This window comes from Galendromus occidentalis, unplaced genomic scaffold (genome assembly GCF_000255335.2).
Source record: "Galendromus occidentalis unplaced genomic scaffold, Mocc_1.1 scf7180000077116, whole genome shotgun sequence".
NCBI classification, from domain to species: domain Eukaryota; kingdom Metazoa; phylum Arthropoda; class Arachnida; order Mesostigmata; family Phytoseiidae; genus Galendromus; species Galendromus occidentalis.
In genome coordinates, this window is record NW_003805104.1 from 211295 (window position 1) to 236522 (window position 25228).

The 25228-nt window shown below is 50.6% G+C and overlaps 6 protein-coding genes across 6 annotated transcripts; 5 read left to right on the plus strand and 1 right to left on the minus strand.

The window, feature by feature from the left end:
- The first annotated feature begins 386 nt into the window (after nt 1-386).
- Nucleotides 387-1666, plus strand: LOC114827975 (cathepsin L1). The gene is made up of 3 exons (XM_029110807.1): nt 387-474; nt 582-1112; nt 1232-1666. The coding sequence occupies exons 1-3, from the start codon at nt 457-459 to the stop codon at nt 1664-1666; spliced, it is 984 nt and encodes a 327-aa protein (XP_028966640.1). The 5' UTR covers nt 387-456.
- Nucleotides 1667-3528: 1862 nt separating this feature from the next.
- Nucleotides 3529-6316, plus strand: LOC100898496 (cathepsin L). Its single transcript, XM_029110798.1, has 4 exons — nt 3529-4059; nt 4173-4601; nt 5158-5688; nt 5818-6316. The coding sequence occupies exons 1-4, from the start codon at nt 3529-3531 to the stop codon at nt 6253-6255; spliced, it is 1929 nt and encodes a 642-aa protein (XP_028966631.1). The 3' UTR covers nt 6256-6316.
- Nucleotides 6317-9019: 2703 nt separating this feature from the next.
- SWIP (strumpellin and WASH-interacting protein) lies at nt 9020-14906 on the plus strand. The gene is made up of 24 exons (XM_029110806.1): nt 9020-9157; nt 9274-9378; nt 9473-9667; nt 9792-9875; nt 9973-10023; nt 10138-10290; nt 10413-10586; nt 10701-10876; nt 11022-11130; nt 11224-11478; nt 11585-11734; nt 11843-11920; nt 12002-12136; nt 12249-12329; nt 12397-12555; nt 12715-12783; nt 12868-13073; nt 13185-13343; nt 13460-13531; nt 13676-13825; nt 13911-14064; nt 14132-14254; nt 14355-14588; nt 14680-14906. Exons 1-24 carry the CDS (start codon nt 9113-9115, stop codon nt 14839-14841), a joined length of 3279 nt encoding a protein of 1092 aa, XP_028966639.1. The 5' UTR covers nt 9020-9112; the 3' UTR covers nt 14842-14906.
- A 101-nt stretch (nt 14907-15007) lies between these two features.
- Nucleotides 15008-16081, minus strand: LOC100907308 (40S ribosomal protein S14). The gene is made up of 4 exons (XM_003740959.2): nt 15949-16081; nt 15658-15772; nt 15337-15465; nt 15008-15244 (listed from the first exon to the last, which is right to left on the minus strand). Exons 1-4 carry the CDS (start codon nt 16009-16011, stop codon nt 15093-15095), a joined length of 459 nt encoding a protein of 152 aa, XP_003741007.1. The 5' UTR covers nt 16012-16081; the 3' UTR covers nt 15008-15092.
- Nucleotides 16082-17315: 1234 nt separating this feature from the next.
- Nucleotides 17316-24249, plus strand: Abi (tyrosine kinase Abl). Its single transcript, XM_003740986.3, has 6 exons — nt 17316-17450; nt 22115-22189; nt 22292-22457; nt 22582-22693; nt 22789-23391; nt 23515-24249. The coding sequence occupies exons 3-6, from the start codon at nt 22300-22302 to the stop codon at nt 24007-24009; spliced, it is 1368 nt and encodes a 455-aa protein (XP_003741034.1). The 5' UTR covers nt 17316-17450; nt 22115-22189; nt 22292-22299; the 3' UTR covers nt 24010-24249.
- On the plus strand, nt 17710-18939 carry LOC100898924 (ELAV-like protein 1). The gene has a single exon (XM_003740985.1). The coding sequence runs from the start codon at nt 17710-17712 to the stop codon at nt 18937-18939; it is 1230 nt and encodes a 409-aa protein (XP_003741033.1).
- Nucleotides 24250-25228: the final 979 nt, after the last annotated feature.

The window sequence follows — 25228 nt, forward strand, 5'->3', positions numbered from 1 at the left end:
CCATCACGCTCCTATCGAAGATTTGCGAACCGAGAAAGATTCACCCATTCGTGCCGCAAATCTTCACTGACATCGATCGAAACCCTCGTGGGCTAATGGCTTCCATGTACCATCCACGATTGATTACCGACAGTGAAAACTCGTCGTATAGGTCGAAATAACGGAAGCGATATCAGGAAACGAGCGACCCTCGTCGATTCAATTGAGTCGGGTTATTGAGATGTCGCGATACAGGTTCCAGGGATCAGAGAGCACAATCTCTTATTAGAGCCCCTACAAGGCAGTAATCGGTTTATGCAAATTTTTCGCCTCCAAATTTCCAAGATGGAGCCCTGAGCAGCGGACCGACCGTCCGGCTATAAATCGTGTCTGGAATGAGTGCTGGTGAACTCTGCCCGCGAACGCGACTCTTGTGTCGGACTCAAAGATCCTGTGACGGATTCAAAGATCCGGAAGATGATGCCGAGAAGCAAGGTGCGCAAAGCCGTTCCCAGTATCATACTTGCACGAGTGCAGCTGTCATGACAATGGTGACCCTGATTCCCCCTCTTTGAGCCTCCAGCTCGTGCTTTGCATTTCAGAAGATTCTACGCATCGCGATTCTGGCGCTTCTCCTGAAGGTTGCACTTGCTGATTGGAAACTTTATAAAAGCGTTCATGACAAGAGATACGCGGCCGGAGAAGATTCGGTTAGACGTCGAATCTTCGAACGAAATGTGGCCATGATCAATGCCCACAATCTCCTACATGATCTCGGCCAGGTCTCCTACCGAATGGGATTGTCGCGTTTTACCGACGCGACCCCAGAGGAAATTCGATCTCTGACATGCTTGAATATAAGCGACTCCACATCGACTGGCAAGTCAAATGGAAACTCATTCGATACGATCGACATCACCGAACTCTCCGAAGCTGTCGACTGGAGGCAGAACGGGTACGTCACCCCCGTCAAGGACCAAGGAAAATGCGGATCTTGTTGGGCCTTCGCAGCCACCGGCGCCGTCGAGGGTCAATACTTCAAGAAAACCGGACAGCTCGTTTCACTCTCGGAGCAGAATCTCGTAGACTGTGATCGATCTTCGGATGGCTGTGAGGGTGGTTATTTCTATGAGGTAAGCATAGTCCCGAGTGAGAAAAGATCTTGCCGAATCTGACCTTACGGAACTCCGCGAGCTAGCGAGGCTCCTAATCCATTCCTATTCGTCCTCTATTCGTCTATTCATTCCTCCAGTCCTTCGAGTATATCAGGAGCAATGGAGGAATCGCCACAGAATCATCGTACGGATACGAGGCCACAGCTGGGAGCTGTCGTTTCACGGCAGATTCGATTGGGGCAACCGTGTCCGGGCGCGACTCGGTCGCCTCTGGGGACGAAGAAGCTTTGCTGAAAGCGGTTGCCAGCATCGGACCCATCTCTGTCACCATAGACGTCATTGACACTTTTCGTCACTACAGCAGTGGTGTATACTACGACGCCGAATGTTCATCTTCATCGCGGAATCACGCCGTTCTGGTCGTCGGATACGGCACTGAGGCGGGCGGAGATTATTGGTTAGTCAAGAATTCTTGGGGCACCTCGTTCGGAGAGCAGGGTTACATCAAAATGGCGAGGAACAAAGGCAATAATTGTGGCATTGCCAGCGAAGCCGGTTATCCCATAGCTTAGTATGGACGGATGAGCGCGCTTTTCCAGTGACATAATAAACTAAGTCCGGAATGATCCGAATTCCTTAGAGCAGAGGTTCCCAAACTTTTTCTTCCGCGGAACCCTTCGCGGAACCCCTAGTGTTCCGTGGAACCCTTCCTCATTTTCCAAAAAATTCAAAGTCCTGTCAATTGCTCCTTCCTTTCAGCTATTAGAGGGAAAACCACTCGTTTGTTCCGGACCAGACCCGAATGTTTATTGCTTGAGTCAATTCTTGCGTAAATTAGGAATGCTCATCTAGTGGGAACGTGCCTTGTGCAACGACCTTCGCAGTGTGCATTCGTTGCCGATCGATGCGCCAATTAGAACGATCCCCTTCGGGATTGAGGAAGACATTTGGAATCAGGAAAAGAAGTTCCCCACAGGGCTACGACACCTAGGGCCTGTATATGACCGTACATATGGAAGCAAAACCTCGTCGCGGAACCCCGAGTTGCGCAAAGAGCAGCCCACGGAACACTGGGGTTCCGCAAAGATTTTTTCACGGAGCCCCCGGAAAAGAGCGACGGAAGCCCCAGGGTTCCGCGGAACCCAGTTTGGGAACCTCTGCCTTAGAGCATGTTTTCGTCCGGCAGATCGGAGAATCTATGAGAGCTTCGAGGGGTCGCACTCTGAAACGGGACATCGAGATGAATCCCTATTGTCAAAAATAGCTCGTGTGCCTCCGGACCGGTCTCCTCGATATAATATCTTGGAGCCTTAAGCTCAGCAAGGACGATGGAACTTTCACGCCCAAGAGATGAGCGCCGAAATCTCTTCTCGACCCTTCCATGTCCATGTCGTCAAGGTCGTGGGCCTTATCCGCTCCGGAATCCGAACCCGAGGAGCAGGAGAGTCGTGACCCATGAGTGAGCACAGTTTCCCGTAACGAGTCTAGGCCCCATTACAGCCCAGGACACCATTATCAGAGGGTTGGAAGTTCGAGGGGAAGTCGACCGATCCTTTCCAGGGGCTGAGAAGAGTCTCCTCCGGGGCAACTCCGACGTGGAGACCGGGAACGAGGTACATTCGAGCCAGGAGGCCCATACTCAAAAATGAGGTTTCCAGGAGTCTTCTTCAACTTGTCTGGTTTGGGGGGGGGATTCCGGCCATCCGGCGATCGTGCATGTCATGTTCCACCCGCGAATGCAGCACAAAGGAGCTTCCACACCCACCGCTACATCTACGAAGCATTTCCTTATTCGGGTCCTGTGGCTATCTTGGAATAATGTCCAAACCCAACTCTTTGGAGTCATCGATTCCGTGGAACAGAATGGGCTCTCCCGGGACAAAGGCAGCTCCGGAAAAACTTTCTCGTGCTCTGCTCCGGAGCTGTGTGTTCCGGAGTCCGGATGCCGCTCATGACTGACAGTCGGTCGGAGGCGCTCCTAAATCATGTTCGAATGCCGGAAGAGTAGAGTAATTTGAGCCCTCCTACTCCACACCTTGAGAATCAAATATGCTTATCGATGAATCGATAAACTGCAGCGCTTCAAAGAGAAAACATCGAGTAAGGTCGACCGAAACCTCCCCGATTCGCCATACAGAGCTTCAACAAATTCAGGGATTATTGTCAAAATGGTCATGCTCGGAGAGAGTCGACGATCTTATCTAGGATCACCGAGAGACTAACCAAGGCGACGACCTGTATGTAAATCATGGTATAAGGGGCCGCGGAGTTGCTTCCCAATCAGTGGTTGTTTCAATCGCGACCGGTGATCAGAATTGTAACATTCCGTCTTCCGAAGTATGCCCATCAAGTCCGACGGTCCGAGTGTCGCTGGCTTGTGGATCGTCCATTCTCTTTTCGAAGAGTCTATCACTAGTTGAACCTAAATTTTCAGATGATTCTTCGTCTCGCCACCCTGGTTATCGTCTTGAAGTTCACCTATGCTGATTGGGAGCTCTACAAACGCATCCATGGCAAAAGCTACGACGTTGAGGAAGAATCGATGAGACGTCGAATCTTCGAGAAAAATGTCGCCATGATCAATGCTCACAATCTCCTCCATGATCTCAAGCAGGTCTCGTACCGCATGGGATTGTCTCGTTTGACCGACGCGACACCGGCGGAAGTTCAGGCTCTGAAATGTTTGAACTTCACTTTGCCCAACAAAACCTCGCGGAAGTCTACTCTGGGTACCCTTCAGAGACAAGATCTCCCCGAAGCCGTCGACTGGACCCAGCAGGGTTACGTGACTCCCGTCAAGGATCAAGGAAAATGCGGAGCTTGCTGGACCTTTGCTGCCACCGGAGCGATTGAGGGCCAACATTTCAAGGCGACCGGGAACCTTGTTTCGCTCTCCGAGCAGAATATTCTCGACTGCGTTAAAACTGCGACGAGCAACGGCTGTTCGGGTGGTCTATTCGTTGAGGTGAAGTTCATTGAGATCAGATTTCGCTCGCCATGAATGATCCGGGGGTATTTACATATTTCTTGCTGAAGGGCAAGCGGCAGAGAACCTCCCTGAGTGTCTTCTCGTTCCAGGCTTTCGACTACCTCAAGAACAGCGGAGGTATCGACGCAGAAGAATCGTACCCGTACGAAGCATCGGGCGGAACTTGTCGCTTCCGACAAGACTCGGTCGCGGCCACTGTCTCCGGGTACCAAGCGATTTCTGCCGGAAATGAAGCCGAGCTCCAGGAAGCTGTTGCGACCATCGGCCCCATCTCAGTCGGCATAGACAGCGGCCATCCCGGTTTCCAACACTACACCGGCGGTATTTATTACGAGCCCGAGTGTACGGAACATCTCAGCCATGCGGTCTTGGTCGTCGGCTATGGCACTGAAAACGGCGAAGATTATTGGCTCGTCAAGAACTCTTGGGGCGCTTCGTACGGATTGCAGGGCTACATCAAAATGGCGAGAAACAGGAACAACAATTGCGGTATCGCCACCGGCGCCGCCTATCCCATCGTTTGATATATTGTATCGGAGATGTACCGACGAATCAGTCGAATTACCTAATAAATCAGCTGAGTCATGAATCCGCTCCTGTCAGAACGATTCGTTCATGCTTTTTGTGATGTACGAGGGCGCGAATCGCCCCGAGAGTCTTCTGCCTGAACATGAGCGCGCTTTGCGTCAATTAGACTGCGTGTAATAGATTAGAACAGAGGTTCGAATAAGTCAAGAGCAAAACGCACAAAATTCATTATGGTAAGATCTGTATCATGAATCCCTCACTTTCGTTAGATCGATATCTTAATCTTGAAATTATATGCCTTTGATTTCCGAGCCAGCCCTGAGTTGCTTTCAGGCGATCCAGAAGCGAGGCGATCTACAAAGAACGAATCTTTCGTGCGAGTGAGGGCTCTTCGGTACCAGGATTTCGAGTACCAAGTGGATGATCCCGTGTCTCAAGGTACGCAGATCGACCCTTGAGGATCTTGTTGCGAGCCCCGAGCTCTCAGTGAGACCAGGAGCCCGATACTCATGACATTAATGGTTTTCTCGGTGAATTCTATTACAGACAATGCTTTGTGTCGCGGCTCTAGTTGTTCTTCTGAAATTCAGTCATGCCGACTGGGATCTCTACAAACGCGTTCAGAACAAAAATTATGGCGTCGCTGAAGATTCGATGAGACGACGGATCTTCGAGAAAAATGTGGCTATGATCAATGGCCACAATCTTCTGCATGATCTCAAGCGGGTTTCGTACCGAATGGGACTGTCCCGTTTCACCGACTCGACACCGGAGGAAATGAGAGCCATGAGATGCTTGAACATCAACGTCTCGATGACGACCGGCGGCCCTCATGAGGAAGTCTTCGATGCGATCGAGAGCAGCGATCTCTCCGAGGCTATCGATTGGAGGCAGCAAGGTTACGTCACCCCTGTGAAGAATCAAGGAAATTGCGGATCCTGCTGGGCTTTCTCCGCCACCGGAGCCGTCGAGGGTCAGCACTTCAAGGCGACTGGGAGACTTGAATCGCTCTCAGAACAGAATCTCGTGGACTGCGTGAAAGAATCGAAGGGCTGCGATGGAGGCTTCTTTGAACAGGTAGGCATCCGCGCGAGATCGATACTTCCTATTCTCGAGAGATTAACGGGAAGGAAATCCAGAGAGACGAATTCCGCTCCAAGGAAACCAGACAATACCTGACCTCCCTTATCTCTGCACGCTCCCCAGGCTTTCCAGTACATCAAGGACAATGGGGGGATCAACACCGAAGATTCATATCCGTACGAGGCGTTCGATGGATCTTGTCGATTCCGAGAGGACTCGATCGGAGCCACTGTTTCCGGGTATCAGACGATTCCGAAGGGAAGCGAAGCCGACTTACAGAAAGCTGTATCGACGATCGGACCGATCTCTGTGGCCATTGACGTTAGTAATCCGAGCTTCCAAAACTACCGTGAAGGCGTGTACTACGAGCCGAGTTGCTCAAGCTCAAATCTCGATCACGCGGTATTGGTGGTTGGCTATGGCAGTGATGGCGGAGAAGATTATTGGCTCGTGAAGAACTCCTGGGGTACCTCGTTCGGGGAACAAGGGTACGTGCGAATGGCCAGGAACAAGGGGAATAATTGTGGCATAGCCTCTGCCGCCGCCTATCCCACCGCTTAGGAGCTGTCGATATTCTGGTCGATTCTTGTTCCATCTTCTGAATACATTTATGAATTAACTTTATGGAAGGCTGCGAGCTCGTTCCCTACTCTTTGATTCGAGCGCTCGTCCGAGTTCGAAAATGGGTTCGGCAATGCAAATTCACTCTCACCTGGAATGGTTCGAGTCGGCCGCGAACGAATGAGGGTATAGGTCGAGGAATCGTCTCGAAGGAATCTCTTCCGTTTGAAGCTCGCAGCTCATGCCAAAGACTCCGCGGACCTACGATCCTGATCCACTCGATACTCCGCCAATTGGACATGAACTATTCCGTGATTGCTCCTCATTCCTCGAGGGCATGTATTTCCGAACTGTTTGAGCATTCGTTCAAAATAGATTCCGCCCAGGATCGGAGAGGGGAGCAGGTTACCTTTCCAGCCGACTCATCCTCAATCTTGGAGCCGGAGATCGACAAATATTTTCGACTCTCCGCAGACGAGTCATGTTCAAAGAGAACAAACCCGATTCGTGGGCCCGAGGCTACAATCTGACTCTGATTGCCTGAAAATCACTCAGAGTGTAAAATTGCGATCCCTCTTTTTCCAATAATCGGACTCGAATAGGAGTGTGCCCTTCCGGAGCATTTCCTAAGCCGCACAAAATGAGTCCGAGCATGCAAACAAATATTAGATTTACTCACAAGGGGACAATGAAGATGGATCATGATCGGCTCTCATTCGTAAGGATTTCCGATCACTATCCATCGAGGGCGATATCTTGATACTCACTGCAAGGATACGAGCCTGCAGAGCTTCAGGGGCAGATAATCAAAGTTGGAATTGACCGCGGCGATCTTGAAGGGTCTCAGACGCAGCAAACTTCCTGTTGTCCCCGAATATCCATGATGGGATTTCTTTCCTCGGGCTGTCTGGCGAATCCGACTCCGACTCCAAGCGTTCCGAGTTCAGGACAACGCTCTTCTTAGGGAATATTTCGCCTGCATCATCGAGATGCTTGTGCATTTCCACAAGCTCACGAAGGTCACTGGGTTCCTCGCAATCCTCCTCCTCCTCCTTCTCGAATCCTCCGATCTCCTTGTTGAAGTTTTCTTCCAATGATTCAATTTCTCGGAGCTCTGTCTGAATTTCTCCGATAATTTTCGCGGAGTCCTTCAACGCTTTTTCGGTAGTGAGACTCACTCGAGACAACACATTTCCTGAATCAACCTTCCGTCCGCTCGCCGCCCGTCCGGATCCGTTGGTTGGTTTCTGATTGGCCGCTTTCATCTCCGGAGAAGAGCTGAATCGGGAGCATGCACGAATCATGAACAATAGGAATGAGATTCCCAGAGCAGGGCTCAGCTTCTCGGTTAAGGGTGCCGATACTTTTGCATGACGGCGGGGGGCCAGATTATACCTCGGAGAGACTTAGACAAGACGGTTAAGGAGAGAAACGCACCAGATCCTCTGGGGAACGAAATTCAGGGACGAATTGGAGAGCAGCGAAGATGGTCAACGTGTCGACAGCAAGAAGCTCATTGACTCTGGCTCCGCAGCGTATTCTATCTAGCATTACACATCTCTCCCCTCACTGAGGAACATTTTGTTCAATATTGATTCCTTATGTACAAGAATCGAATTACGGTGAGGCGACTAAGAGTGGTGCATGCGATCGCTCTCATCCAAGTCCGTGATATGAATAAGATATTCTTCGTGCTGATTCGTTCCGCTTCGGCAGATTAACTCGACGCGTGCTTGCCATGTATACCGCGAGTGGACGCAGCTCGAAACTCGCGGGGAGGGGGGGATGGGTTTCGATTCGGATAGAACAGAAGAACTTACCGAGAGTTAGCGAGGATTTGCGTCGAAGCCGCGATATCAACCAATTTCTATGGGGGATCCATCCATGACCGGAGAGTGACCCGGTTTCTCTACCGTCGAGTCTCCTCGCTGCCGTGAGTTTGTCTTCGACGTCGAGAAAGACTCTGGGACTGAGATGCGCAGGGGGAGTAAATTCATTTTCGATTGCGACTCGTGGCTTGACTAGGAATGCTATTTCGGGCGAGTCCCTGAGATACATTCGGGTCGTAACTCCAAGCTGAAGCCCCCAATGGCAGTCCACATAGCTGACCGCGACTCACTCGAACGGTGAGCGCCCATTGGCTCGACCGCCGAATTCTTTCACCCAGATTTGGTAGTGGAGAGGCCTGCACGCTGCTCCTGGACTCCGTGAAGTCAGAATTTCGAAGACAGAGTGTCATTCCCATCTCTTCCGGACAGAGAATGATCTGAATGACAGAGAGATCATCGCGATCTCCGTGTATGATCGGAACATCTTGAATCATGAGATCCTTGACCGGGATCCATATCTAGCCCTGAGTATATGACCTACGCGCAGATGCCTGCCGAGAGGTGCCAACCAGAGTTCGCATTCCTCACGTGTGTTGGAATTTTCTGTTCACCTCTGAGTGAGCAGGGGCTAATATCCGATAAGTACAGCCTCGGGGAAAAATTTGAGAATTCCATGACGCTCCAGAAAGATTGAGTTCCAGCCGACGGTCCTCAGGGGTACCATTCTAGACTTCGATTCATCGATTCGGGCCATGCTCACGGGCGAGTCCCCGTTGCGCGCGCCTTTCGCGCGCGAGCGTGTCGTTGGCTGCACGAGTGTAAACAATGGTGAGTCAAAGAGCCGACTGCCGACACAGCTGATCCCGGAGAGGCGTGTATTCTGCCTGACAGACGACCCGTCAGTCCGCGGAACAGAGATTCGAAAAGTTGAGATGAGCTCTGCCGAAGTCAAGTCTCCATCACGATTTCTTTGATGCCCCGCTACGAGGAGTTGACAGTTTATTCTAGTCTTTCGATTCCCTGATTGAATGCGCTTCGATATGGACATCGACGACGACAGCGAAATCTGCAAGGTAGGACGTCTTCGAACAACAAGTGGTTTCGTGGTTTGCTTACTCTGAAAGCCAACCCAGAGGTTATACCCCAATGAGACTGCGGAGAAATTTGATGTTCCTGACGACTCTCTCAGGATTTCGCACTTCGAGAGCTCCGTCGCTTCGGCCAGGTGGTCCGCCGTCACTGCTGTCATCTAGAGGAGACTATCGGGGAAGGATCAAGCCGCAATCGTCCTCAGGTACATACAGATCGACCATAGAATCCGCATCGGCTGCTCCACAAAATATCCATCCTTAGTGAGAACTTATCCCGATTCCCCAAAAATTTCACAGGTCAACAGTTTCGTTCAAAAGCCTCGAGATGGCGTGAACCCCGTCTTGTTGGTCAAAACTGGATCGCCTGCGTTCGATAAAATTATCCTGTCGATATCCAGCATTTGTTTGGAAGCGGATGCCTTGATCGAGCAAAGTTGCTTTGTGAAACAAATCCACGATTACGGGGAATCAAATGAGGCACCCGAGGTGCAGGTGAGTTCTTCCCAGTTCTGTTCTGATTGAAATATCCGCGAAGTCAGCTCTGAAACCTTCTGGAAATTGAGCTCTGTCCTCGAATGGCACTGGGACTCACTCCACTCCGATTTTCTCCCCGCAGATCTCGAAATTCGTCCCCTCACTGCGTAGATTACAAGCCCATGTCTCTCGGTGTGCGGACGTCATACAGCTTGCGGTCAGTCAGGTAATATCTCGAGATCCAGAAACGAATGTGGAGGAGATTCTATGCAGATCTCGGGGGTCTTGTGTTCTCGATCTAAATTATTTGTCTAACTGCGCAGGTGGTGGGTCTCTATTCCTTCGCCCCGCAGAACGATGCCTCCACTTCTCAAGTAAGATAGACATTTCACAGCTGCTGCTCTTCCCGATGATTTGCGATCGAACATACAAAATGTCTCCGAAGATAGAATTGTTCCTCTGTAATGGGGGACGGAATGTCGAATCAGGTGATTTTCCTGAGTCTGGCCCGCCTGTTCACATCCTTGATCGCACTGGAGATAGTCATACGACAGCAGACCGTACTGAGGGAACACCTTCAAATATATTTGAGACTGCTCAAATCGTGGAAATATGATCCCAAGCTCAGCGAGCAGGTTAAGGTAAAACTCATCGACATCAAAATGCCTAAAGTAATATTGAGGTGCCTTGTGGCATTCACGCATGGGTCATTCAATCCAGCGGATGATGAACACGGAAACTTAATCGATCGCGAAATCCACAGGCCTTATTGAAGCTCATGACCGACATCAATTCAGAGCTGCTCGAGGGTACTATCCTGAAGGACTGCATTCGCAGAGTTCGGATTAGCAGCCCGAAATTCTCCGATGCGTTGAAGGAAACGATTCGTGCTCATCTGGCGGAGCTAGATTCCAAAGTCAACGAGAGCCAGGCGCAGGTGAGCATATTCGTATTCCCCGTGCGTCGACCAGAATTCCCTCGTCGATAACGCTTGTCGGCAGGAATTTTCATTCGTCGGGAAGCTGAGAATCCCCTCTGCGAATTTCTGCAGATCCTCCTTCGGTCTGAGAAATTCGTCGGTCTGTGTGGCCTATTCCTCCTACATTTCACCGTGAAACAACAAGCCGATCGGCCGATCTTCAGAACGATCGTGGACCTCTCCAAGAAAATTGGGCCGGTCCTGCTCAAGGGGAATGCCATTTGGGACGCCCCAAGCTTCTTTACGAGGTGATCCTATTTTCCGGAGTTTATTGCATTGAGCCATATTGGGATTTCATTCCTCCCTCAAAACGTGCTGGAATATTCAGAACGAGTACATTCCGTGATGGAGAATCGCTACTGAATACTTGTGAACCTTTCCGCTGACTTCCAGGGAAATACCGGCGCTCGGCTCCCTCTTCCCAACGCAGAACAAGCCATCTTACTACCTAATCCAAATGGTCCCCCGACTGTCGCTCGAGGTGACTGGCTACGAGAATCAGGCACGCTCTAAAGATTCGAAGTTGACACAGATTCGAGCAACAGGTTTTCCTATCTCCCTAACGGCCTCTATACGAAAAACGCCTTTCTCACAGACGGCTCTCTGGTTATTGAGAATGGATGCCTCGTTCGGGGAATCGGACGATGACTACAACGTCGAAACGCTCAAGAACAAGTGTAAATTGTTGTTACAAGGTCATAATATAGTTCGGTGCGTCAACCAGCACCTGAACTTGGTTGTTTCGCTCCACGTATCGGCCAAGAAAGCGATGAGCAAGAGCACTCTGGTATTCGCGGCGCGAATGATTTGTGTACTGAACGCTCTGAAACAGGGTCTCTCGAGATACCAGGTGAGGTCCGGACCTCGAATCCAGAGATTGTTCCATTTTCAATGATCAGGATCATTTTTAGCAGTCTCAGGTTCGGCGAGGTACCAAGGTCGACCTTTTCTTCCAGAGTCGGATCGATGAAGCTATCGCCCATGCCGACCAAAATTTACACCATCAGTTGCTGGAGACTGTGATGAAGATCAAGCAGAAAATGTCCAATGAGAAGAAAACCGACAAGAAGAAGTTGGATGCCAACGCTGCCGTGAAACTAGCCGAGGTTCGTATATTCCGTGCTCAAGGTGGAACGTGTGCGACAATCGCAGTAGCGTCTTCAATACCTCTGGAAACACAAGAATCATGCCAAGCGGCGGATCTTGTCTTTCAGGCATCGCTCAAAGGACCTTTCACCAAGCTCAAGGAGATATGCGTCAACGTCGCGAAGGAATACATCGCCCAGATCAAGGTCTTCGTCGAAGAAGCGGTTCACTGAAATCCTCTTTCCGACATGAGGAAACTATTCATTGATGTTATGCCTAACTCTTAGATCATCCGACCTGATGAAGCGGAGACGTTCAACTCGAATCTGAAGAGACTAAGTGTGATTGCGAACTACGGGAATGTCTTCAGGAAGAGTCTGGAAATGTGGGGCTTGAGCAGTCATCATGTGGTTCTCCTTGAGGTGCGCTAGCTTCCTTTCGCGGTTTTTGGGATAGCCGGAACGTTTGGCAATCATCTCGATGCTGCCGGCTCTGTTCCTCTGATGCCTCTGACGGAGAAATTTCCCTTCCAAGGTATTCCTGAGTCAGATGTACAAGAATAATTCTTCGGTGACGAGCGGCAGTGCTCCGCCGATGATCGAAACTATCACGAGCGCGGAGAAATTCCAAGCTAGCGTGGGGAAAGTGAGTATCTATGGATCTGGGGATGGATGCAGCCCAGATTTGCTCCTCGATTCAAAGAGAAACTCCGTCGATCGATTCCGTATTTCAGATACTTCACGAAAGTTTGGTAGACCCGCTCTGTAAGGATATAGAGAATGATTTGCGCATACAAATGCATACACATCTCGTGGCTGACTCCCGCAACCCCTTCGCACAAGTGAGCGCATCATCCTGTCCTTATCATCAATTATCGCATATTTGTCGATGAAAATCGACGTTTTCGAGACCTCTCTTCGAACGACCCGCGGTAGAGAAGGATTCTGTTCCTCGTCCCTGTTTCATTTAATCAAGTCCTAACTGCATATCCTTCTTCCAGAATAAAGCGCAGATTCAGACGCAGTTGAAGCGCATTTGTCAAACGGAATACATTCTGCCAACTGAAAAGGTGCGCCTTGATCTCATGAACACGAATCACGCGGGAGCAGAGGAGAAATCGGGAACGACCCTGACCAGCCGATCATGATTCCAGATATCCATGAAACGTGGAGTGGAACGGTACCTTGAACGTATATTCTACAATCTCACAACGGTGGCTCTCCATGACTGGGGCACATATGACGAAATGCGAGTCATCGCCGAACTGAAGTATGATGCCAAAACCGTCGAGTCCCATCTTCCGGCTGAGACACTCGATCAGGGTCTAGATGTATTGAATGTGATGAGAAACATCGAAGGGTGAGTGGGTGGGGTCAAAGCATTAATGGAGTCATATCGCAGTAGGGAGAATCCGTTAGGATAGTCTTTTTCCGGGTGGAGCTCGGGCGCAATTAAGATTCGATCCCACAGTTTCTCATCGAAATTCGTATACAACATGAACAATCAGACTTTTGTCGAGCGAGTGAGCGCTAATAAGCACCTGAACACGGTAAATATCAGTCACATCGCCAATTCGATCCGAACTCACGGACCAGGAATAACCGACACGACCGTCAACGTGGTCTACAGGTGAGGGGCTGTAGAATTCAGATGTTTGATGATTTGGGAACCGGTACCGAGCAGGTTTAATGGACTGAACAATCTTCATTTCCGGAAACGAGTACTCAGAAATTGTTGCCTCGCAGATTCCTTCGCAAACAATTCGAGATCCTGTCGCAATTGTTGTTCAATGAACACATCAAGTCTCGGTTGATGAGGTCAGTTTTTTGAGATTGGACACGCGTGCGACTCGAAGACCATATGATCCTCTCTGGCGAGGGGAACGTTCCCCCGAGTCGAGGTTCTTGGTTCCTCTTCTCGATTATTATTTTCCTCATCCAAGGAATCAATAATTCTTGCAGGGACATTGCGTATTTCCGGGAGAATAAGGAATCACTTCAGCAGAAGTACCCTTTTACACGCGCTGAGAAAATCTGCAAGTCGGTTCGGAATCTCGGGATGACCCCGGAAGGATTCACATACCTTGACAAGTTCCGACAACTGATGACGAGGCAAGCTTCGCTTCGAAGAGCACGGGGAGCCGACATTCATATCCGTGAACCTGACTCTGAACTCCAACTTTTTTCCCGTCTTCAGCGTGGGCAACGCGATGGGATATGTGCGAATGATGCGAACAGGCGCGTTGGAATATTGTGCTCAGGGAAATGCATTACTACCAGACATTTCTGATGATAGCTACGAGAGTTTTGTCGAAACCTTGAAAGATACACCGTTTCAAGATCACACAGAAGTGAGTAGATGCTCCAGAAAGCAATTTCTCTCTCGGAAATTATTGGATCTTACAACCGGGAGCTTAGGTTTCAGACGCCGCGAAACATCTCGACTCCGTCATCAAGTGTCTATTGAAACAACAAAGCGGAGTTGAGGGCAGTGATTATTATAGACACCTGATAGAGGCGTTCGAAGGGCCATTCTGTGATGTGAGTGAAATGATGATGAAATATTCGAGAGCGCGTCCCGAGATCGAAGAGAACTGACTGAGAGCGAGCGCTTGATTCGAGAGTTTTCTTTTTCTTTCAGGAGAGAAATGCCTATCTCCAGAACTTCTACATTCTGGTTCCATCGTTGACCTTGAATTTCGTTGAGCACATAGTTCAGAGTCGCGAGCGGCTGAGTAGGAAGCAGAAGAATGACGCAATTTTCAGCGATGATGGTTTCGCGATTGGAGTTGCTTTCGCTCTGAGATTGACGAAGCAATTCACGAATTTCGACAGTCTCCACTGGTTCAACAGCGTGGACGAAAAATACATCGAGGTGCGTTCAGCTCTTCCCGGACGTTAATCGTCGAGTTCGGTACCTCAGCAGCTCCGGGAGACGCAATTCATTCGGCTCTTACGTGTTCCAGGAGCTGAAGACCAGTCAAGAGGCATCGCGGAGCTCTTTCTCGGACGAGAAACTATCTCAAACAATCAGCCTAACCGCAAAGCGCATCGAAGCCTACAGGAAGGAGTTCACCCTGTTAAATCACGCTTTCACGTCAGCCAGAATATTCTTTAAGACCAGTTGATTGGATCTCGGATCATGTTCCAGAAGGCTGGCGGTTGTGAGGAATAAATTTTTTCAATTTGTTACGCGGCAACATCCCATAATGGCGGGGGGTAGAACATCTAGGTGAACGATTTCTTCGAGAACAGCGAGTCCCATCGCGAAGATAGTACACAGCAGCGATTCCATAAACCAAACCGGTTTATTAGCAGTAGCTCCAAGCGACAAGGCGTAGTCGAACACCGAGCACATCCAACATTGCCTTGATGAAGTTTACAGCCTTCTACCGCGACGACCACCCTTCCTCCTCGTAGCGTCTGATGGGATGGGAGTGACATCTTCGATACGACCGATCTTCATATCGGATCGAGCCAAGGCACGGAGAGCAGATTGAGCTCCGGGTCCGGGCGTCTTCGTGCGAGTTCCTGTCGAGAGCGGGGAAAAGTCCGTCAGTGCTGACGCTTCTTCATAGAGGGGACACGGATGCACGAGGAAGTTTATCAGAAAGAGAGCTTACCTCCAGTAGCGCGGAGCTTGATGTGGAGGGCAGTGATGCCGACAGCCTTGCACTTCTCGGCCACATCTTGAGCGGCCAACATAGCAGCATACGGGGAAGATTCATCTCGATCAGCCTTTACCTTCATTCCTGAAAGAGACACCTTGTCGTAGTCCACATGGTGCTGGCGTGATTCTGAACAGCTTGCGACGATCCCGCGTGAAATCGACCGGGGAAGAAGCGAACCGACTGATTCGGTTCTGATCACCTAATGCTTAAGATCCCGCATGGCGGGAAATATCGGGGAGACTTCATGGGCAGGAAGAAGGAATTGTAACTTACCGCCAGTTACACGAGCGATGGTTTCCCGTCCGGAAAGATCGGTGACGTGCACGAATGTATCGTTGAAGGAGGCGTAGATGTGAGCGACGCCGAAGACATTTTGACCTGGCGTTACCTGGGAACGGGACAGACAATGTCAGCAAGGAGTCGAAGTCGCTTCGTGTGAGGTTCTCGAGGATTCAACCGTCCGTCACACTGGCCGGAGCCTGGTCGCCCCGCTTTCGAGGAACAACATGCTTGATATCCGCGCTCATGGCATCGAGTCGGCGACGGTTTTGCGTTCACGCCTACCTGGGGACCGAGGTTGAGCACTGGGGCTTCCTGGGTTTGTTTCCCTTTACGCGGAGGGGCCATTTTCACGATTTTTGAGTTAGACTCGACGCCGATAACTCAACGTGGTCGGGAGAAAAGGCATTTCGAAACCGGAATCCAGCCTAGGTGGTACGTTTGCGACCAAAAATGTACCACGCGAGCCTTGAGGGAGATTCCCGAACCCGAGGGGAGTTGCGGACGACCGGCCGAATATAGCAGAACTCGAGAGAGGAATCGCGATTCGATCCAGCGATTCCCGTTTGTGTGTTGTAGTATCGGAAGCGTGTCGTAACGACTTCATCGTTCGAGAGAGAGCCGTGTGGGACCATTCGCGGTCATGTGGCTGTCCCCAACACTCCGGCCCGAACTGTTTGTTTCGGCTGCTGCCGCGCTCTTGTTTTGATGGAAACGCCACCAAATGGGTTATTTTCTTCTGTCATCATTCATCATGGAATCATGGTCCCCCCGGATCCTCGGCACTCTCTCATTAGAGTGTCCATCAACAGACTCGAGGAGAAGCGGTCTGAGAGCTGATCCGAGTTTTCTTGCGGAGGGAGCTCGCCTCGTTCAGGTCTGGGCGAAGCAGTTTGAAATCCACGCGACGGAAATGGGTTCACAGAAATAACGGTCCTTCGCTAGATCAATCAAGAGAAATATATTGTCCCGCGGTGTCCATCTCCACTTTCAAACTCGGTCGGAATTCTGTGTTTGTGGAAGAGATCGTCGACCACATGAGCAGTTTTCACGCGGGGAAGCCCCAGAGCTACAGATGCTGCGTCAGAGCAGTGGACTGAGGACGTACGCTCGATCATTTTCGACTATATGATGGAGTCGTAACCGGAATTGCGGTCAGACAAGCTTTCACAGTTCCCTGTGCTATTCTCAGGGAGCTATGATCGATTTCGAATCGCGAGGCCTGCGCGGGAGTAATCGCGCACTCGAACATGCTACGAAAGTCGGCCTGTATACATAAGCGTGGATTTCGTAATGGACGGGGGAACTCGAGATGGATCACTGATTCTCAGCGAGAGAATCCGCAGTCGTCGGTCGTCAGACTGCAAGCTTCTTTTTCCATCAGTTCGGAATTTCTCTCCTCAGTTTGGCGCGCTCATTCAGCCGATCGATGCTAGAGGAAGCTCGAGGTGGCGTATCTCTAATGTACTAAACATCTAATCTGACGAGATATATCCTGTAAATTAACCGCATGTCAGCGGAAGACACGCGAAGTTTTTCTCGGGACCGAATAATTATTGCAAACGAGGATTTTCAGAATTTGTGATGCTTTTAGCAGACGACAATCCGATGCAGTCATCGGTAGAACCACACAGTACCACAAGCGACGCCCCAATTGTGTGAGGTTTCAAGAGCCTAGCAGAGCGACGATAAAGTTGAAAAAGTGAGTGTGCTCGAACGGTCGATCTATCGGCGCAGTTCTGGACGTTATTTGGACAAGTGAAAGCCGTGACCTCCCACACCCCTGAGTAAGTTGCTGCTGCTCGCCAAGATTCCGAAATCAGCCGCTGAGATCGCTCCGATACAGGTTTAGGCACTCGAATCCGCACGGAAGTTGACCAGATCTGACTCACTCAGACAAAGTAAAGCTGACCGACCCCCGACCACGAACGCATTGAGTTGTCAGGAGTGAGAGCCGCTCAGACGCTTGCCCAGGATAACCGTCGCGAGTGAATTCCAACGAGAGTCGATCAGTCGTTCAGTCGATCGTCACCCGGTCGCTCGAACATGTCGAATTGTTACGGAACACATCCCGGTGAGGTGCCGTCCTCTTCGAATTTGATTGTAAACTATTTGCCTCAGAAGCTTAGTGATCAAGAATTTTACGATCTTTTCGGTCAGATCGGCCGCATCAAAACATGTAAGATTGTTCGCAACAAACTGACGGGCTACAGTTATGGTTTCGGCTTTGTTGACTATCACGATCCTGAGGACGCAAAGAAAGCCATCGGCGTTTATAATGGTTTCAAGATGAACAACAAAACTCTCAAAGTCGCTATCGCAAAGCCCTCGAACTCGAACCATTCCAAGAATACGAATGTGTACATTCGAGGCGTACCGAAGAATTTCGATCCCGACGAGTTGGAGAACCTTTTCGGCACGTTCGGCCGCCTGGTCCAATTTCGCGTTCTTCGAGACCTATCAACGAACGTCAACAAGGGTGTCGCTTTCGCTCTTTACGATGACAAGGAGAACGCCGACAGAGCCATCCAAGACATGGATGGCAAAACCCTGAACGGTGGAACCGAGCCGCTTCAAGTAAAGATCGCCGACGATCAAATGAAACTGAAAAAGCATCGCCAGATGACAAGCTACGAGCAGCAAATCCGTGCCGGTGGCCCCATGCACGGACGACCGCCATACGTCAACAATTTCCGGCCGAATCATAGATTCAATCCAATGAACAAAAACGGTCCCGGCGGTTTCCAGATTGGCCAGCCCGGTGGCTACGGTCACGGCAGTCAGAACGTCGGTGGCGGCGGGGCCGGCATTGGCGGCGGCGGTGGCTACGATCAAGCGCCTGTCGGCCCTCCGATTCTTTTTGTGTACAACATTGGAATGGAAACAGATGATCCCTCTTTGGTGCAACTATTCTCTCAGTACGGCACTGTTGAAAAGGCCGCTGTGGTGCGAGACAAAATGACAACCAAGTCGAAAGGGTACGGATTCGTGACGATGCCAAACTACAACGAGGCGTTATGGGCCATCGATCAGTTGAATGGTTTCCAATACGCCGGCAAACCCCTCCAGGTCTCATTCAAAACGGCCGGCAAGGCTTCAATGGGACCGATGGGCTCCGTGGTGCAATCTTTGGGGCCCACGAATCCTCTGATCGACGGAATGTACGAGCACAACGAAATGCCTGGATACGGAGCGCCTTACCACGAAAATATCGGATACGGCAATCAACAACCGAATAGCTACGGCAAGCGAACCCTCGCCCCGTTTTACCAATAGATATGAAAATCTTATGGCCGTATAAGGCGTATTTTGTCCCTCTGTCGCGTTTTTCCCTCCTCTGCATATGACCGAGTCCTCGACATCTTAAGATCAGATCGCAATTCACCCAAATTCTCTCGACCGAATCTGACTGTACAAGACTTCCATCGTCTCCTTGCGAATCTAGAGAAATCGGAAGCTCCGAGTCCAACGTGCTCATTCATCCCTAAATATCCGTCACATACCGGAGATGCTAATCGGAATGTGGAATTCTTCGCTGGCCGCGGGAAGGCGGAATACGCTGAGCAGGAGAGAAGCAGCTCGATCTCGAGCAGAGTCGGTGTGGCCTCCTCCCAACGGCTTATCATCTCGATGTCGATTAAGGGGTGGATATTTAATTTGGAACCGGACTCGCATGCTGTGCCTGCTTGTCTGACCTCCAGTCCCCCCAGAATCTTCATCGGCGATGTTTCCCGGGTTGGGGCTTCCTTGTCCTCGATGGCAGACCCGAACCGCTGAGCTAGATCATACCGAGAGCGTTGATTCCCAAACGCGGCCTGAACTGAGCGAAGTCGAACGATTCAGGCGCTCGCGGAGTTTGAGCTTTCGAATTCGACGCCTCAATGCTTTCTCGACCGGAACTCGTTTGCAGTGTGAAACTGTCGTGAAGCGAAGCTGTAGCTCAACAGAAGGAGAGGAGAGACCTCCTCGCTCTCGGAGCATCGAACTGTAGATCTTGAGTATAGAATCATCACGAATTCGATGCTTCCTCGAGTTCGATCCGGATAGAAAAACCGGACTCGGGCTGAGCTGAAATTCACGACACTAGTATCACTTGCTAAGAGATTCGTATTGGAATTCGAGGAAATCTGAGCGGTCAGAGCGAACCTTCATTTCCACTAACTCGTTCTTCACGCTAATTCCCCATCGATCCGAAGTTGTCGGGCTGGCCCGGTTCGAGCTCTTCCAAACTGGAGCGCCGTCAGGCTTTTCGGGTAGTCCTGTTGAACTTATCCAAGCTCGGTATTTCCCCTTTCCAGCCTGGCCATGGGCTGCTCATGCGAACAGTGACCTAATGCGTGATCGTGAGAGCCTGTGTGCGCTTTCGCACGCATCGCTCTCATCGACATCCGTCCCTGGAGCGATAATCCACCCATTTCCGAAGAGCACTATGACGCTGGGCTTTTCGATTTCTCTCATAGATTCGGCGCCGGACGTCTATCGGTCGAGTTACATATCTTTTCCGCCTGTCATTATGAATGTTTCGAGAGCATTATTATTGTGAAAGCTCGAATCGCCAGTGTTCATCTATTGAAAATTGGAGAGTGTACTTTGAATCATGATTCAAATTTTCCCGAGCGGTGAGAGGAGTACAATAAATAGTTGAATGTTTATTCATTACTTTATTTTCCGGTATTTTTCATTTTCTTCATATATGCCGGCATTTCCCCCGAGAAGCAATATTTATCAAGCCCCATCCATCTGCCCTGTGGGCAGCGGACCAGATACCACAGGTGTTGCCGTGGCAGCTCCCCGCTGCTGGGGTTTTATTCTTTTTCAAGGGTCAAGAGTCTAATCCGGACGCTCTTCCGGATCTTCCTCGTCTACCCGACTCGACGAAAGCTGAACTGGTTCGAATGTATGATTTTCTATCAATGAGTGAAAAACATATTAACAGCATTGTTTTCTTAGCGCTCTCAAAGGCAACTTCATCAGAGGAGGTATTTTTTTCAAGGACGGCAGGTTATTATTTGGCCAAGTTCCAATCAACGGTGAGCTATTATTATTATTATCATTATTGTAAGTTTGATTGTCGCTTCCTCATGCGGAACACACCAGCAACGAATGCGTTGCCTGGGGTATTATCAGATGGCCCGAAATACTAGTATTACCCCCATTCGACGAGCGTATCTAATCCGCTCCGATCGGCTTTTCGAATATCGAAGCTCTATCGGACGTCTTTGGAGGAAAACAGTGTGATCTAGACAGAGTGCTAGTCGAGCTCGCCGAGACTCGCTGTCGGAGAAGAACGAAGAGCAGGACGACTTGGGAGCCGATTTATCTCTAGGTTGATTCATCTCTAGTATGAATCCTCACCGGTCCAGAGTCTTGTTTTCTGGCTGGCTGAGTGGGTCCCACCGACGTGGAGGCTCGAAACAAGTCCTAAGCCACCATTCTTGCACTCGCTCCCGGGTCCGCCGAGCTCGAGCTCGGACTGCGATACCCGAGAAAGGATCGACCGAGGTTCCCACGTCGCACGATCTGATGCCGTTTTTAACGACTGGTGATCGACTTTGGCTCGGAGAATTATTCTAGAATATCATTGGTATGCTTGCCGACCTCTGCAGCTCCTGAATCCGTGACCGGCGTTGAATGGCCGAGCTGAAAATCACTTTCGCTGCGCGGAGATCCAGCATAGCTGCTACTTCGCCTTTCGGTACGGGAAGAGTGCGGAATCTCAGAATCATCGGCCTCGCGATCCCTGGTTCGCTCCCGGTGCCTCAGAAATGCGACGTCTCTTCCGAAAACGACTGAGACATTCATTGGACTGGATGGATCTCGATGAATCCACTTCATACGCGGTCGATCGGCTCGGGTTCTCGTTCGGGGAAGACAACCGAGAGAAACGCGCGGATCGCGGACGATCGCGATCGACCTTGAGCAGGATGCAAATTGTCCTCTGGAGAAAGAGTTTTTTCCTTCTCTCTTTGAGGGGTACCGGCCACGAAGCCCGCAAAACGAACGTGTCCCTGGAGCTCTTCCATGTTTGGTCATACCGCCCGGCGCAGCGCTAGCCGGCTGCCAGGTATGACACGGATTGCCCGAATACCCAGGTACCAGCCATAAAAGCCTGATTGGACTGTGACGGGAGCGTTATCCAGCTATCGAAGACTCTTGGGGAGAGGGGAGGGGATAGAAGCGATTTGTTGTTGTTTTGATCGACTCGACGAACGGGGAGAGGAGAAGCGCTCCGTCGAGTCCGAGAATCGTCTCCGAAGTCCTGGAAGACTATCAGGCCGACTGTTGATTCGTGTTCGGTTAACCGCAGCTTTAGATCGGTGTCATCAATACAATGCGTCGTCGTAGATAGTAGCGATTCCCACGCGTTGTCGACCGTGAAATTCGAGGAAGTAGAGAGCCTTTTGTAAAGTGGAAACCGCTATAGTCGTGACTAACGTCTGATTCATCGTAGAGCGGAACGGGAACAACGAAGGACACCGTCTGCTTCCTGTCCGAGCTCTTGAAGGAAGCCAACCATAGGGACAAAGTACGTATCTCAGGGAGCCCCATGGCTGTCTTGAAGGCGAGCTCGACATCAGACTGTTCTTGCTGAGACTCCAACCTAATGGGAACCCTCCTGAATCCGTAGCTTTCACCATGATGGAAGAACTGCAGACGCTGATGTCGCAAGACATACCCGAGGGGAGACAGAGCATCAAAGATTCTCACACGAATCTCGAGAAAGTCGCCGAGTATTGCGAAGCGAATTATTTCCAAGCGGATAATAAGACTCAAGCTCTTGAGGAAAGCAAAAGGTCAGTTGATAGTTCTATGAGTTCCTCCAAGGGATAATTGTCCTCCATGGTATCAAATATTCAAACCCGAGGAGCCTGGTTAGCTACCCCGATCTAATGTGATTTCGTGTCCTTCGACTGACAGATACACGACTCAATCGTTGGCGTCCGTCGCCTACCAGATCAATACATTGGCTTTCAATCTTCTGCATCTCTTGGATCTACACACGGCGAACTTGTCCAGCGTAGAATCGCAGGTTCGTGCTCCGCAGCGAGAGACTCAAACCCATGCACCGTTCATCTTCGAATTCATTCGTTGCTTCCCAGTACTGACGCTAGACGCTCGTTCCAGGTGAACCACATAGCCCAGACCGTATCTATTCACAAAGAAAAAGTGGCGAGGAGGGAAATCGGAGTTCTGACGACGAACAAGAACACCATCAGGCAACACAAAATCCTTGCGCCCGCAAACCAGGAGAAACCAATAAAATACGTGCGAAAACCAATTGACTACAGTATTCTGGACGGAGTTGGCCACGCATCCCGGCATCAGATGGCTGCGATCAACTACAGTCAAACTGCTCCCAGACCCCGGAGGAGTTCGTCGTCATCTGTTCCGGGCCCGGGACCTGCGGGACCAGCGCCCACACAGAAACCCCCTACCCCTCCGACCCAGCAGATGTCTCAGATGTCCATGGGCCAGATGAACGTCAGCGGGGGCACTCTACGACGCGTCGACTATCGAACCCCTCCCGCCATAGCTCCTCCGCAGCTGCCGAACACGTACGCGACGAACTATCCTATGGCTGTCCAAAACGTTCGGAGGAACAACTCAAGTTGTAGCACGCTGCCAGCTCCCGTCCACACATCACATATGATGCATCAGCAGCCCCAGCAAATGGCTCATTATCGTCAAGGAATGATGGTCTCGGGAGCACATCAAGCACAACCCATGGTGAGTCACGGTGATGCGCCGTTCTCTCTCCGGAACCGATCTCCGATTGTCGGGGGTACCTTTTTTCTTCAAACCGAGGAACATCCTTAAAATCATTAAAATCGTGAAACTTGAATTTTCTAGGAGGCTGGAATGAGCATGAGCGGTCACCTGAGCAGTATTCAAAATCATCATAATCCGCATCACCATATTAGCGATCCAGTCAACACCCAGGAATCGCTGCCCGCGCCGCCACCGACCATGATGGCTCATGCTCCTCAGTCAAACGTAATTTCCCCGCCGCCGGTGCCCTCAAGCGCTCATTCTTCTGGCAACGTTTCACCTCCTTTGCCTCCACCTCCAGAAGAACTTTCGTCACCGACCCCTCCACCTCCGCCAAGTTCGTCGTCAGATACTTCGAAGAATAGGGTTTCTACTGAACCAGCTTGGGCGCCAACTAGTTTTCTTGAGAAAGTTGTCGCTGTTTACGATTACCAGGCGGACAAAGCGGACGAATTGAGTTTTTCGGAGAACGCGATCATTTATGTCATTAAAAAGAACGACGACGGTTGGTATGAGGGCGTCATGAACGGGGTTCAAGGTCTTTTCCCCGGAAATTACGTCGAACCATCTGTGTGAATCTATTCAAACAAATATCATTGAAATGTTTGTGCTCGGGAATACCTCTGGAGCATGCCTGTGAGGCTCTCATGCATGTCAGACGTTTCTTCAGAGGGTCGATGGCCATTCGCCGTCAGGGGGTTATAATGAGGCCAATCGGAAAGTGCCAATGCTTATCAGCTGTATCCGACGGATAGTCGCTCCAAATTTGGCGTGGTATGAATAGTAATGCTTCCGAGAAATAAAATATTTTTAGGAGCTCCAAGAACCTCGACCCCTTCACTCACTCGGAGCGGGTGTTTCTGCGGGGGCGCCGGCCCTCCTACGGTTTTTTAGAAACAAAAGCTGGTCGTTATTTCGAACCGCCTTAGCCGCCCCTAGAATTGTTCTCGATTGAATCCCAAGGAGTAGCGTCGTGATTGGGATCCAGCCGTTTCGGATGGAAGTTCCGCGGGCTGCAGCGACATCAAACCTCTTCGCGGGAGCTCTAGTGGTCTCCACTGAGGGACATTCGAATCGTCGTCATCCGAATCAACGAAGTCCTCCCATTCGCAACCACTCCGGCTATCCGAGTGCGTCATCTGCCATCGAAGGAGAGCCTACTGGGGGATGGGGCTTCAGGGAATGGGACTCGGCTTATCAGGGCATTTCCTCGCGAAATTCCGTGATATGAATTTCTTGTCAAAACAAACATCTTCCCTGAGCGCTCACTTTGACCAAGCTCTCCGGAGACTGCGAAAAATGGAGAAAAAATAGCCCCGGAACCGAGGTGGAGGAGTTTTTCCATCCTAAGGTCTAGCAACTGCGGGAAGAACTCCGGACGAACGTCATCAAAAGCTGACAGAATCGGCGGAGAAGTTCGAGACGAAGGGAATTTCTCTGAAGAGAGCCGCTTCTCCTGGCGGAACGGAACCGCCAGAGATCCTACTTAGATACGAGATGAGTAACGTGTCATAAGCGGACCGGCTCGTCGGGATTGAGCGTGAGGATGTGAGCAGAAAAAATGATGGCCCCACATTGTACGCTGTACCCCGGCTTTGCGTCGGACAGGCTGTCTCCCGAAACCACCGGACTATGCCGACTGAGAATACTTTCGTTCAGTAGAATCCAGAGGATCCATATGCAGGTCCCACGAACTTGAACAGGATTCGCAGGCAGCAGGATGCTTCTTCTATCGACATTCCCGACTGGATGCGAAACTTCCGCAAGGAATATGTCGAATTCTTTCCAGCATCAA